The 14,599-nt window shown below is 36.2% G+C and overlaps 1 protein-coding gene across 1 annotated transcript in view; it reads left to right on the top strand.

Moving 5' to 3' along the window:
* Nucleotides 1-14,599, top strand: part of Stk26 (serine/threonine kinase 26) — a 54,067-nt gene that overhangs the window by 28,433 nt on the left and 11,035 nt on the right. Inside the window, exons 3-4 of the mRNA XM_004860074.3 lie at nt 2,897-3,127; nt 11,772-11,828. Of these exons, the coding sequence (XP_004860131.1) occupies nt 2,897-3,127; nt 11,772-11,828 (288 nt within the window). The remainder of the gene's footprint in view (nt 1-2,896; nt 3,128-11,771; nt 11,829-14,599) is intronic.

Raw genomic sequence — 14,599 nt, 5'->3', positions numbered from 1 at the left:
TAATTCACCAGAACTAGACAGCGTCCTCCTGTATTTTGCAGGAATTCGAAGTAAAGTTTTAGACTAATAAAGCACTTAAGAATAGTTTAATGATGTGCTTTTTTGGGAAGGCTTGGAAATCTTGGGTTTCTACTTGATCAGCAGTATATCTTTAACAATATACATTTAAGTGAAGATTAAACAGATTATCTCATGAGTGTAAAAAATATTGTTTTGTACTGACGATGGAACCCAGGGCCTTGTACAACCTAGATCAGCACTCTACTATTGAGCTATACCCATAGCCCTTTTAAAATTTTTATTTTGAGATAGCATTTCACTAAGTTGCCCAGGCTAGAGTTGAATTTTTGATCCTCCTGCTTTATCTTTTTGAGTAGCTAAGATTTTGGGCATGTGCAATGCCCAGATGGGAGTAAAATATTAATCCAAAATTGTATACTGCAAGATAAAGGAAATTCCTGTATGAGGAAAGACAGTAGATTTATAAATCTCAAGTCATACCTATGTATTTGTTAACCTGAAAGCCTATACTTGATTCTAGATTTTATTTTAGAAAAGCATTAAATCGTTCTTGTTCCCCACTGTGAAATGAGTTATGAAAGTTCTTTTATATATTTTTTTATTTTAAAATTATTATTTTAATTGTAAAAATTTATGGGCTACTGTATGATAATGTGGTATATGTGTACAGTGTGTGACAAATTTGGGGTAATGATTCCATCTCCCTAAACATTTTTTTAAAAATTTGATCAACCTGTAATGATTGTACATAGTTATGTGGTAAAATGTGATGTTTCAATCTGTGTGTACAGTATGTACTGATCAAATCAGGGTAATTAACATTTCCATTTTTTTCTCATTACTTCGAGTTCCTCTTTTCTAGGTGTTCATAGAATATGTAATAGGTTACTGTGAACCATAGTTACCCCACTGTCCTATAAAGCACTAGAGCTTATTCTTTCTTTCTGTGTTTGGGTAACCCCTTACCTAACCTGCCACAATCTCCCCTCTCCCCTTTGTCAGCGTCTAGTAATCATTATTACACCTTCCAATCAACTTTTTAAAACAATATGGTCTGAAGGCAAACATGCAGAATTTGTCTTTCTTCCTCTGACTTGTTTCACTTAGCACGCTGTCCTCTAGTTCCATCCATTCTGCTCAAATGATATCATTCTCTTTATGGCTGAAAAGAATCTATTATATATCCTTATGTATTCATCAAATTTCATTTATCCACTCATCTTTTGACTGGCATCTATGCTGATTCCATTTTTTTATTTTAGATTTTTGAAACAGGGTTTCACTGTGTAGTCCAGGCTGGTCTTGAACTCACTATGTTATCCCCAACCCCTCCCAGTGCTGGGATTAAGGGCATGTGCCACCATGCCCTGCTATTCCATATTTTAACTATTGTGAGTCCCTCTCTCTCTTTCCCTCTCTTGGGGCTTGAATCCTGGCATGCTCTACCATTGAGCTATATTCCCTTATATTCCCTTTAATTTTTCAAAAAATTTTGAGACAGAGTCTCACTAAGTTGTCCTTGAAGTTATGATCCTTCTACCTCAGATTCCAAGTAGCCATGACTACAGGTGTGTACCACCACACCTGGCCAGGTATCTCTTTGATATGCTGGTGTCATTTCCTTTGACTATATACCCAGATACAAGGTAACTGGATCATATGGTAGATATATTTTTAGTTTCTTGACAAACCTTCATACTGCTTTCCATCATGGCTGTACTACGTTCCCCTGAGAGCTAATGAAGTTGAACAGTTTTTCATTAAATTGTTGATCACTTAAATTTCTCCTTTTGAGAAGTTGTTTATTCATAGCCTTTGCCCATTTTAATTGGATTTGTTACTTGTTACTGGGTTTTTAAGTTCTTTATATATAGATGTTAATCCCTTGTTAGACGATCAGTTTGCAAACATTTTCTTCCAGTTCTGGTAGTTTTTTCTTTGGCTGTGCAGAAGCTTATTAGTTTGATATAATCCCACTGGTCTACTTTTGCTTTTGATTCCTGTGATTTGGGGGTAGGTTCTTAGTAAAGTCATGGAATCATATTTCAGGCAAAATGAGAATATTACATACAAATAGGATCCCAAGTTTAAAAACAAAGACCTGTATATCCTTGAGTCTTTTGTTGTGTTCTCTATTGTTTAGATGGTAGTTTGGAAGTGCAGGGATGTCTGAATTGGAGATAGAGAAGGAGCATTAAAGTAATGTTGGCAGAAATGTAGAATTTTAAGTGCTTTACCTCAGTCTAAGTAAGGTATTCCCTCACTATTGCTACATTTGCATTAATGTGTCCACTATATGTAGGCAGCTGCTTTATTACAACATGTACCTGATCCTGTTTTAGACCCCAGAGACCACATTTGCTCCATGGGGTTGTTTGTGGTAGCATGAGCATTTAAGCACAATTAATGTGGGTGATCCAGTAGAGTATGGTCTAGCTGGCTGTTTGAGATTACAGTTGTTGTTGTAAGAAAGCAAATGTGGCAAGTCAAAGGAGTCTGTAGGCCTTAAAACAATCAAGAAAGTCAGGCATGGTGGGACAGGCCTGTTGTAATCCTAATATTCAGAGGCCGAGGCAGGAGGATTGCCTTGAGTTTGGAGCCAGCCTGGGCTACATAGCAAGACCTTGTCTCAAACAAGACAAAACAAGTGAAGAAATGATAAATATTTAGGGAGATAGAAATGCTAATTCCCTGGTTTGATCATTAAACATTATATAGATGTATTTAATTATATTGTACTCAATAATATGTACAATTTAAAAAAATAAATCTGAAAACCTACACAAAAGTATTCTTTTACGTGACTTAGGTTCCTTCATTAAAAAAATTTGATTTAAAACATTTGTGTCTTTTCTCTTTTTACTTGTCCTCTTAGAAGAATATAGCTGATCCAGAAGAGCTATTCACAAAATTAGAGCGCATTGGAAAAGGCTCATTTGGAGAAGTTTTCAAAGGAATTGATAACCGTACCCAGCAAGTGGTTGCTATTAAAATCATAGACCTTGAGGAAGCTGAAGATGAAATAGAAGACATTCAGCAAGAAATAACTGTTTTGAGTCAGTGTGACAGTTCCTATGTAACAAAATACTATGGATCATATTTAAAGGTAATGTGTGTGCTGCATTAAAGTCATGAGGTATTTTCATTATATTTTTCTTTTTTAATTCTGTTTTTTCAAAGGCGATGTCTTAAAGTAGAATTTGGCAGTCTTCAGGAATTTGTATATTATGTGTGTGTGTGTGTGTGTGTGTGTGTGTGCATGTGTTATTTGCTTATTCTGGTTTACTCTTTCTGGATTTCATCCTGGTAATTCCAGACCTACTCTAGAGCCACCCAAACCCTTGCTATTTTTAGGCACCTGTAACAGATAAGCTATTTTTGGTGACTCACATGAAATATTAAATAAGCCCTATTTAAAATTGCTTATTCTGTGTCATATTGAAAATAAGTATTGATATGGTGTTGAACTTTTTATTGGTTACTTATAGCATTTATTTATTTATATTCAATAATCTTGTGGACAATGTATTACAATTCTGTATTTTTTATTTTGAACATCTCACATTCCTTCAAAGCCTAACACAGTAGTATACATCCCCTAGTCATCCAGTAATTAACCTTTAAGTAAATATGAACTATTTTTTTATCCCAAATCTTGATTGTGGAATTTACTCAGATCAGTTGATGATATACAAACTATTGTCTCAGATGTTTCTTAAAGCATTAAACTGAATGATTTTTATCTTCTTTACCAATCATTAACTGAAATCTAGGATCAAAAGACTACTTTGAAGAACATGTTGTTTCATGATAAGAACATAGAAATGCACAGTTTATTGATACTGACCATTTGTTACCGGAATCTATTTGAACTAAATGTGTGTATATATACTTGTATCTCTATAAAAGAAATATATACATACAAGAAAAGAGAAATAACCTATTCTTTTATAGTCTTTTAATACTATTTAAATCACCTAAATTGGACAAACTCATTTATTTTTCATTTATATTAAACAATTGTGTAACTGTGTGGAGTTGCATTTTTATTCTAAACTAAAATCACATGAAATATAACAGGGTTCTGCTTAGTGCAGTCAACATAATCCAAGGTCATATTCTCTTAGTTCAGTAACAGTCAACTTGTGTGCCTTTTGTGACCCATACTTCCATTTCAGAAGATGGGATTTTGCAAGTCAAGTTAGTTGAGTAATGTAGGATTTGAGTTTTTCTCAGGTAGTTCCTACAAAGTATATTGTATATAACCAAGAGCCCACTCTAAGCTGGAAGAAAAGGTTATTGAATTTAAGAGAAAATTATATGCTCTCTAAAACTGTTTGCAGTTGTAGTGATTTCTTTGAGGCATGCAAAAATGTACTAGGTCTTCATTTTGACTGAGCTCACTGTATAACTTCATTTTTAAAAACAAGAGTTAAAAACCAGACAAACACATCAGTATGACCACAGTGTTTTCCTTTAATTTTGGTTCAGTGCAGATTTTCTTGAGGTACAAAGTTAGTCTTTATGAAGAGTGCTAAAATAAGCAAACCCTTCCCTTCTGATCTCATAATATTGGAAGAATCTTTTCTAATTTTTACATATTTTTCTAGTTCAATGTAAATCTTAAAATGAAGGTTACTCAGGCATTGAATAGAATTTGAATCATGCCTTTATTTGCTGCTAAAATCACCTTCAGACATCAGTTTATGTTAAGGAAATATTACACCCTCCCATACACATACATATACTATTACCAATATTCTTTATTTTATAAAAGAATACAATGAATGAAGCAAAATATTCCAAAATAGTTTCAGTAGAGTTTTGTGGCCTTCTCATTGTTTTTCATATTTGGTGTGTGCTCACATCCAGTGTCTACAGAATGTCTCTGTAATACCTTTGTATTTTTAAAAATTTGTTTTGGAGTTTTCTTATAAAACTTGAAGGAAACTGAGTACAGAAAAATTTTTTTCTTAAAATGTTTTCTCAAGATAAGAGTAACTTTAAGCTTAATATAATATATCTTTTAGGAAGCTCCATGTTAGATTCAGTTTTAACAGATATGTATATATTGTGTGCCTACTATGTGTATTCTTCTCATTCTGTGTATTTTCCCTGGTCAATCTCATCCATTTTGTTCTGACAACTTATAAATTCATGTTTATGATTCCAGCCTCTCTCTCTTCAGCTTCAGACACATATTTCTTAACCTGCCTCATATTACCCACTTATTGGTAGGCATGTTAAATACAACAATTCTAAAACTTGGCTGGTAGCATTTGAACTAGGTCTTGAGTATGATCTTGGTGGGGGTTGAAAGGTTAAGGTGAGGTATGGACAAGATCACTCAGTCTGGAAGAAAACAGTTTAGAAGTGCAAGAGTACCTCGCTGTAGTCTAGACAAGATGATGTCTACTGTCCCTTGAAGAATCTTATATGCCATGGGTTTTGTTTGCTTGTTTGTTTGTGAGACAGAGTCTCACTGTGTAGCCTAGATTGGCCTCAAACTGTTTAAATAGCCCAACCTGCCCTCAAACTTGTGCTCCTTCTGCCTTAGCCTCACCAGTGCTGAAATTACAGACCTGTGCCACACACCTATTATGTGCTGTTTCAAAAAAATTGTAATGAAATATAAATAACATAAAATTTACCATTTTAAGTGTACATTTCACTGTCAGTAAGTATGTTCACATTGTTGCATAACCATCACTGCCGTTCATCTTCAGGACATCTTTACCTGTTGAAACTCTGTACTCTTTAAATGACTACTCCTCACCCCCTCCCCCAGGGCAGCCATCACTCCATTTTCTGTCTCTATGAATTTGACCACTCTAGCTACCTCAAGACTGGCTTAAATTAATTTTACATTCTGGTTTATATATCCAGTGTTATTATTGGCTATTGAATTAATAAACCAGCCACTTAATTCAACATGAATATAGTACAAATTAACCTCTTTCAAATACACAGAGGGAGGATTTTAAATGGTTTTCTAGTTCATAGTAGCAAATTTCCCTACTTTGGCCAAGTCTCTACCAGCAAATAACTGGGATTCAAAGGAATCAGGCTTCAGACACCAATAGTTTGGAAACACTAACTTCTTCCCACTGAAAAGTACAACTCTAGAGCAGTTCCTTTTTAGATGCTCTGAATTTGGGAACAGTTTCTGAACCCCTGACTGAACATCCATGTTGATGCTGGACTTTAATCTCACGCTGCCAAACCATTGTTCAAATGCTTCTTTTTTCAGTGGAGAAGTGGAGCTTTTCCACCAGAAACTCCCTATGCTTAAATGTGCTTGGTTTATGGTTCCGGTTCACAGTCCCCTGACTCTTTTGGAATTGTAGATACCGCCTTAGTATTTGAAGTGACTTAAAAACCAAACCAAACACACTTATTTGCATTCTCCAACACTGAAATCTTCCTACAAAAATCGAAGGTAGAAGCTGTCATATCCTAAAATAAGTGTCTAGGTTGTTGGGGATTGTTTCATTTGTGACTGGTGTTTTCATTGAGCAGTTCGGGTGGGCTGTAGACCAGGAGATGGTTAGAAGAACCTGTGTGCGTTAAGCTTCCTTGAGCAGAGAAGAGCCTGCCAGCCTAATGTTCCTACATGTTCCCTCAGGCCTTGCTTTAGGCTCAGGCCTGCCTGTAATCTACAGAATGTCCAGACCTGTGGCCATCTTCCAATGATGCTTGTCTCTACAAGCAGCAATCAAAAGGACGAAGTTAGTGAAGCTGTCGGTTAGTTTTGGTCCCCTGCCTGTTTCAGAGGAGTCCTGGTTGTACTGAACGGCTCATTTAATGGAAGGAACCCTAATTTTCAGATCTAGAAGTTGCTTAGTTGTAACTTTAATAACTCAGCAGTATATACTGTTTTCTTAGGTCACATTTCAAGCTTTTCATGAATACTGTTTGGTGACAGAGAGTTGGTAAGTTTCCAGTTTGAGTTGGTGCAAACAAGAAAGCATACACTGCTTTTAACTTGGAAAGCAGGTGCTTTCATTTATGCTGAACTGTAAAACAGATCAACATGCTTTATAAGGTAAACTTTTAAGTGTCAGGTGCATAGGAAGCTTTCTGAATTCATGGGGCTGAAAACAGCATTTGTTAGAAACAAACTTATGACAAAAGAAAAAAATAATTTTAAGCCTAAGACATTGTAAGAGAGACATTTTTTCTTCTCTTAAAAATTAAGGGCTGGGGATTTAGCTCAGTGGTTCTGCTGCCTGCCTCACAAGTGCAAGGTCCCAAGTTCGATCCCCAGTACCCCCCCCCAAATTAAGATACATCAGGTTTGTAATTCTCAGGTTCTGAGAACCTAATTTTCTATATAAATACAAGGTAGAGGAACCATTCCTAGAACTTCTCTTCCCTTCCCACCATTAGGGGAATGTGTTTCCTCTCTTTCCTACTGTGGACACAGGACTATCACCTCTTTCTTTCCTAAGTTCCAGCTGGACTCCTGTGGCCACACAGAATGGATGTTAATATTAGTCTGGGGGTGGGGGCAGCATGAGGGAACACTGTCGTTTTCTCTTATGTATCCTACATAATATCAGCATCAAGGAAGGGGAATCCTTTTGTCTTACCAGGCCCTTCCTTCTCAGTCCATAACCCTAAGTCAGATCTAACCCTACACTACAATGTCAACTCAACTTTGATTCTTCAACCCTCCACCATTCCCTAAGCACACATCATCATATCACTGGGGTCCCTTCTCAGCCCTGATACAGTCCCAGCCCTATGCAGATGCTTGGGAATTTTAAATTGAGCTTCTGAATACTGACTAAGGATTTTAGAGTTTGAAGACTGCTAGCAGTATCTTGAGAATCTTCATTCCACAGCTCCAGCTCTAAGGTGAGATATCTGTTCTTGGTATGACAAGTTGAAACATGATGCTGAGTACATTTTTCCCCTAGAAAATATTTAAAGTATAAATAACAGTAATTTTTCTGAAATTCTTTTTTTTTCTTTTAAATTCTTTTATTGGTACATTTTCGGTATGCAGTACGTTTACATTTATCATTGGGTGCTTGTACTTGTACATGATGTATCTTGGTTCTTATTTTTTCCCCGTTACCTGTGCACCCTTCACCCCCTCCACCCTTCCCTATTTACATAGACTTTGTTTCCATTTTTTTTCTTTTCTCATAATTTTTCTTTTCCCTTCTTTCCTTTCCCCTTTCCCTCCCACTACATCTACCCCTTTGGACCTTTTCTTCCTATTTCAAATCTGAAATTCTTTATGCTATACTATAGATAGATTTGTGTTATAGTTATCTGTTGGAGGAACTACCCCAGGAACCTAGACATTATTTTTATGGGAAAATGTTTGCTTTAAATGTTTGCTAAAATGTTTGCTTCCAAATGTCTTATTTAAAAGTAAACTTCTGGAACATAATTCATTCTCAACTTTGCTGTTGCCACTATAGTACAATCCAGTCATTTATGTGATATCACAAAAATTTAGAGAATATCATTCATGAAATGGTATGGAGAGAGGTAGCTTTAGTATTTCAAGCTATAGTCAAAAAAGGGGGTTAGTGATAAGTAACTGATAGAATTAGGTGATGTGTGTGTTTGTGTACTTGTTAACACTTATTTTAAAATTCATATACATGCATTCCTCCATGAATAGTACTTCCTCTTGTTTAGATTACAACAATATTAATTTCACTTCGAGTACTCATATGTTCTTGAAGTTACAGCACTTTTTCTTATTCATTTATAAGAGATGGGAAAATGATTCTTTTTTTTTTTTTTTTTTGGTACCAGAGATCGAACTCGGGTCCTTGCGCTTGCAAGGCAGGCGGCAGAACCACTGAGCTAAATCCCCGGCCCGGGAAAATGATTCTTTGTAGGGTCCATGCATGCCACCAGAAATGCCCATTAATACTGCCTCATAAAAATTGTAAAGTTTTAAAAACAAATGAAAACCAAAAATTAGAAATAAGCCAAAATATCCAGTATCTTCAAATTCTAAAATCACATGGAAAGCATCCAAAATTTCTATATCCAATCATTTCCTCACTCTTTCTTAAATTTCTATTAGTGCCTATGAATTTTACAAACTATTGGGTGCCAGTGTCTATATTTTGATCATATCCATCCCCCATTACCTTCCCTTACACTCCCCTCCCACTGCCTCCATTTCCTACCTCTTGTCTAACAATAGTTTCCCTTTGATTTTTGTGTCATCTTTTTTAGATTCCACAAATTAAAGAGAACATGCAATAGTTGTCTTTCTGAGTTTGAATTATTTCGGTTAAGATGGTGATCTCTAGGTCTAGCCATTTTCCTATAAATGACAAAAGTTTGTTCTTTATGGCTGAACAGTACTCCATTGTGTATATACACCACATTTTCTTAATCCATTCATCTGTTTATGGGCACCTAGGGTGATTCCATATCTTGGCTATTGTGAATTAGGCCCCAATAAGCATGGGTATACAGATATCCCTATAGTATGCTGACTTTAATCCTTCATGTATATACCAAGCAATGGTATAGCTCGATCAAATGGTAGTTCTGTTTTTAATTTTTGAGGAAACTCTATACTGATTTCCACAGGAGCTATACTAATTTACATTCCCACCAGCAGAATTAGAAGGATTCCTTTTTCCTTGAATCCTCTCCAGCATCATTTTTTTGTATGCTCAGTGATAGCCGTTCTAACTAGGTTGAAATGGAATCTCAATGTAGTTTTGACTTGCATTTCCCCAATGGCTAAAAACCTTGAGCATTTTTTCATAAATATAGTGGTCATTTGTAATTCTTCCATTGAGAAATGACTGTTCATTTTTCATTTATTGTTTGAGCTATTTGATTTTTTAGCATTAAATTTCTCCCATTCTATAACATGTCACTTCAGTCTGTTAGCTGTTTTCCTTGCTGTGTAGAAACTTTTCAATTTGATGTCCCATTTGTTGATATTTGATATCATTTCTTGTGCTATTGGGGTTCTATTAGGAAGTCTTCGCCTGTGCCTATGGCTTCAAAGTATTTCCCCTCTGTTTTCTTCCAGCAGTTCCAATGTTTCTGGTCATATACCTTAGTCTTTGATGCATTTTGAATTGATTTTTGTACAGGTGAGAGGAAGGGATCTAGTTTCAGTCTCTGACATGTGGATATTCTGTTTTCCCAGCATCCTTTGTTAAAGAGGCTGTCTTTTCCCCAGTGTTTATTTTTGTTGTTTAGTTTGGTATTAAGTTTTTTTTCTCCTTTGTGAAGAATCAGATGGCTATGGTTGGATGGATTTGTTTCAGTGTCCTCTATTCTATTCCATTGATCAGTTTGTCTATTTTTGTGCCCGTAACATGCTGTCTCTACTACTTTGGGTTGGTAATATAATTTGAAATTGGATATTATGATGCGTCTAGCCTTGCTCTTTTTGTTTAGGATGACTATTATGGGTATTTTGTTTCCATATGAATTTTAGGATTTTAAAAAAATTTCTATGAAGAATATAGCTGGCATTTTGATGAAGATTGCATTGAATCTGTAGATCACATTTGGTAAGATGGCCATTTTGACAACATTAATTTTGCTGATTCATTAACCTGGGAAGTTTTTTCATCTTCTAGCATCTTCTTCAATTTTCGTCAGCACTCTGTAATATTCCTTGTAAAGGTCTTCCATTTCCTTGGTTAGGTTGATCCCTAGGTATTTTTGTGAGCTATTGTGAATAGAATTGTTTTTCGGATTTTTTTTCTCAACTGGTTCCTTATTGGTGTGTAGAAAAGCTATTGATTGTTTTCATGTTGATTTTGTATCCCGACCTCCTCATTCTTGTTTGGAAAGTTTTTCAATTTTTATTTTTTATTCTTTTTTCTTTCTTATTTTGATTTTTTGAGACAGGGTCTTATTATGTAGTTCAGATTGGCTTTGGACTCACTGTGTAGCCCAGGCTGGCCTCCTGAGTGCTGGGATTACAGGTATGTGCAACCCCGCCTGGCCACTTTTTGTTTTATCAGTACATGTTTGTAGTAAGTAATGGTTATATTCCTTGCGAGGGGTTAGTACACATACATAACATACAATTCCTTTTTTGTCCCCCTTCTCCCTCTTCCCTCCCCCTCCCTCCATCTCTTGATCCCCTTCCCTTTTGAAAAAGATCTACAGCCCCCCCCCCCCCCCCCGGCCTCGTACCTGGGCTTGAACTGAGGACCTTGCGCTTGCTTCCCAGGCAGGCACAGCACCACCGAGCTACATCTCTAGCCCACCTATTACCGTTTTTTTTTTTTTGGTACCAGGGATAGAACTTGGACCTTACGCTTGCAAGGCAGGCAGCAGAACCACTGAGCTAAATCCCTGGCCCACCTATTATCTTTTATTTTGCTCTTTGTTTATATTTTGGGTTTCTCATATAAGAGAAAAAATGTGGTATTTAAGCTGTGGGTCTAATTTATTTCATGCAACTATTTTCCTTTCAGTATCATCATTCAGGATGATAATTGAAGGCCATAATTCATTTTTCTTGGCTTTACAAATTACTAATAGCTCAATGCTAGCAAACAGTACTTATTTGCTTAGCTAAATCAAAGGCTAAGTAGATTTTCTGCAATCTAGGCACAGAACTTTATTTTTCATTGTGAAATATTTTATGAAAAAAATATTCTGTGTTCCAAGCAACCACTTTAAGATCTATGTTTTAGAATCCGTGTGTTAGTATGTAAGATTTAACATTTTTGCTTGTATGTTACTTTGGCCCAGGTTTATAAATATTAAATTGTTCCATGGCTTTACAGGGTTCCAAATTATGGATAATAATGGAATACCTAGGTGGTGGTTCAGCACTGGATCTTGTAAGTATTTTAAAATAATTACATGTACACACTCATCCATACTTTTTTATTTTAATTGAGTTAAGCAATGACGTTTGGCCAAGCTAAGTGGTTATTTTAGTTAATATGTTCAAATTAAAACCTTTTTTCAGGACCACTACTCTTATGCAGATGCAGCTGTACTGCAAATTTGAGTATGTTGCTGACAATCTGAGAGTTTATAAGAAATGCAAATAGCTTAATGAAAAAGTCCTTCAAATTACAAATGGGTATATGCTAATCACTGTCAATTTCCAGTAAGACTGAATGTTCTTAGATTTTAAAAAATATATAAATGAGATAACTGTCACTAAAAGTGATTCTAAATTGAATGTCTCTGTCCCCTAAAATTCTCATGTTGAAATTTTAACTCCTGTGATAGGTGGGAACTTTGGAAGGCAAGTAGGTCATAAGGGTAGAGACCTCAGGAATGCTAGTAGTGTCCTCAGAAAGGAGAGCTCAGAGAGTTTGCTAGCTGTCTTTCCACCATATGAGACTACTGTGAGAAGACGGCTGCCTAGAATCCAGGAAGAGCACTCTCACCAGACACCAATCTTCTGGCACCTTGACCTTGGACTTCCCAGCCTCCACAACTGTGAGAAATCAGTGTTTGTTGTTTAAGGCACCCAGTCTGAGGTATTCAGTTACAGCAGCCCTAACTGATCAAATCTAGGGGTTTGATCTTGAAGGCCTACAGATACAGTTTTCTATGGAGTTATCTCTGCCCTTCTATGGGTCATGTAGAAGTATGATGCTGTTGTGGTTTTCCAGTGACTTGAAGTGCTAGTGCCATTTTAGTGGGCAGGAATTAGAATGCTAAAGTCTTGCATTGTGCAGGAACAGTTCCACCTAATGAAGATAAGTTCATAAGCAGAATACCTTTTGAGAAATTCATTATTTCCCCCCAGATTATTGTGATCATGTCAATATTTTCCCCCTTATAGATATTTATTACTACGACATTATATTTAACATTCAGTGTGAATTAAGAAAATCAATTCTTATAGTGGAATGACCACTAGGCTGGCCTGTGGAAGTTTGAGTTTATAGGGCTGCCTCTACTTGATTAAATCTGTGACTGGGAACCAGACACATACACTCCCTGGACTTGGGTGTCCTATAAAACAAAGAAGTGGGACTAAAGGCCTGGGCTGTGGCTTGATGGTTGAGCACTTGCCTGGCTTGCTAGTGACCCTGGATTTGATCCCCAGCAACACAAAAGAGGGGAGGAGGAGAAGGTGGAGGAGAGGAAGGGGAGGAGGGAGAGGAAGTTGCTCTAAGTTGTTTCTAAGTTTCTTCCATATTTAATATTATATGACATTTAGTTTGTATTGCTTCTGCTTTCAAAATTAATTATTTTTTAAGTGGAGATGAATTTTCCTAACTGAAGATGATTAAATATTTTTAAAAGGGTTAACTCTGACTGCAAGTGACTGAAAGTTTCAAATAATTCTATGAACAAAAATGACCATATAGATTTTATTTCCTTTAGACAGAGCCGTACTTAAACTATTTGAAAGAAGTGGTAATTAAACTTGATGGACAGCCTCATCTACTTGTAGGAATTCCTTTCAGTTTAATCAGTTGCTAAGTTTGGTAATCCTTCTTTGTGTCCATCTAATTCTTATATCCTCAAGCTCAAGTTCATTTTTTTTCTCTCTTCTCTAGTTAGAGAACACCAGTGGCGTTTCTTTATATAATAATCCTTCATGCGTATGAAGTCAGGTTGCATTTTCTTCTTGAAGTTAAATAATTTCATTTCTATTTGCCTTGTCAGAGTCTTATTATACAATAGTTTGTTCATTAGCTCCACAAGAAGCCTCTCAAATGCTCTGTGAGTCTCCTTTCACTATTCAAATATTGATAGGCCTTTACAGATATCGGTTACCTGGTCACCGAAGGTACTTACCACGTCTCTTCTCCATTTTGTAGGCACTGGCAAACCTAGTCCACTCTGCTTATCAGAATTGCTAATAGCATTGGATACTGGCATAACCCCCAACTAACAACATAATCTGTATCCCCTACTAGTAGTATGGTCAATGTTATGAAATCTCTGAATTGAATGTGCATTCTTAATCTCATCCTGTCATTCTGATCTCTACCTAATAAAAACAAATAAAACAAATGGCGATGGCAATTAGTATAAATTCAATGAATGAAAATGTTAGCACTGTACTGGCTAAGCATTTGAAGACTTAGGTTTTAGTCCCAGTTCTGCCATTAACTACTTGGCTAATATCTGGCAAGCTAACATCTTTATCCCTTTATTGCCTCGACTATTAACTAAAGAAATTGGATTAAGCTGGATGTAGCGATGTGCACCGATACTATAATCCCAGCACTCTGGAAGGCCAAGGAAGGAGGATCCTAAGTTTGAGCCAGTGTGTGCAATTTAGCAAGACCCTATCTTGCTATCACGAAAAAAAAAATTAAACGACAGGGGATGTAGCTCAGTGAAATGGCCCTTGGTTCAACCACCAGTACACCCCACCCCACCCCCCAAAAAAAACTGGCTCTAAAATTTAATGTTATTGTGATTGAATTATGTTTTTCATTTAAGTAGACCTTAGAAGGGAAGCAATATACTGTTTCTTCTCTATCAATAGTCATCTACAAATGAGCGCTATCATTTTGGCAATCTTAAAAGACTTAGGTGTAGAGGAGGGTTTTGGTACCAAGAATGAGAAAATAAGAATGTTGAGCGAAGTGTTTTTCACTTAAAACTGGTGCCTGGCTAATGGAATACCTTA

Source organism: Heterocephalus glaber, unplaced genomic scaffold (genome assembly GCF_053883595.1).
Source record: "Heterocephalus glaber isolate CG9 unplaced genomic scaffold, H.glaber_assembly_v1.0 deba00001729, whole genome shotgun sequence".
Classification (NCBI taxonomy): domain Eukaryota; kingdom Metazoa; phylum Chordata; class Mammalia; order Rodentia; family Bathyergidae; genus Heterocephalus; species Heterocephalus glaber.
This window is presented reverse-complemented; position numbering and strand designations above follow the sequence as displayed.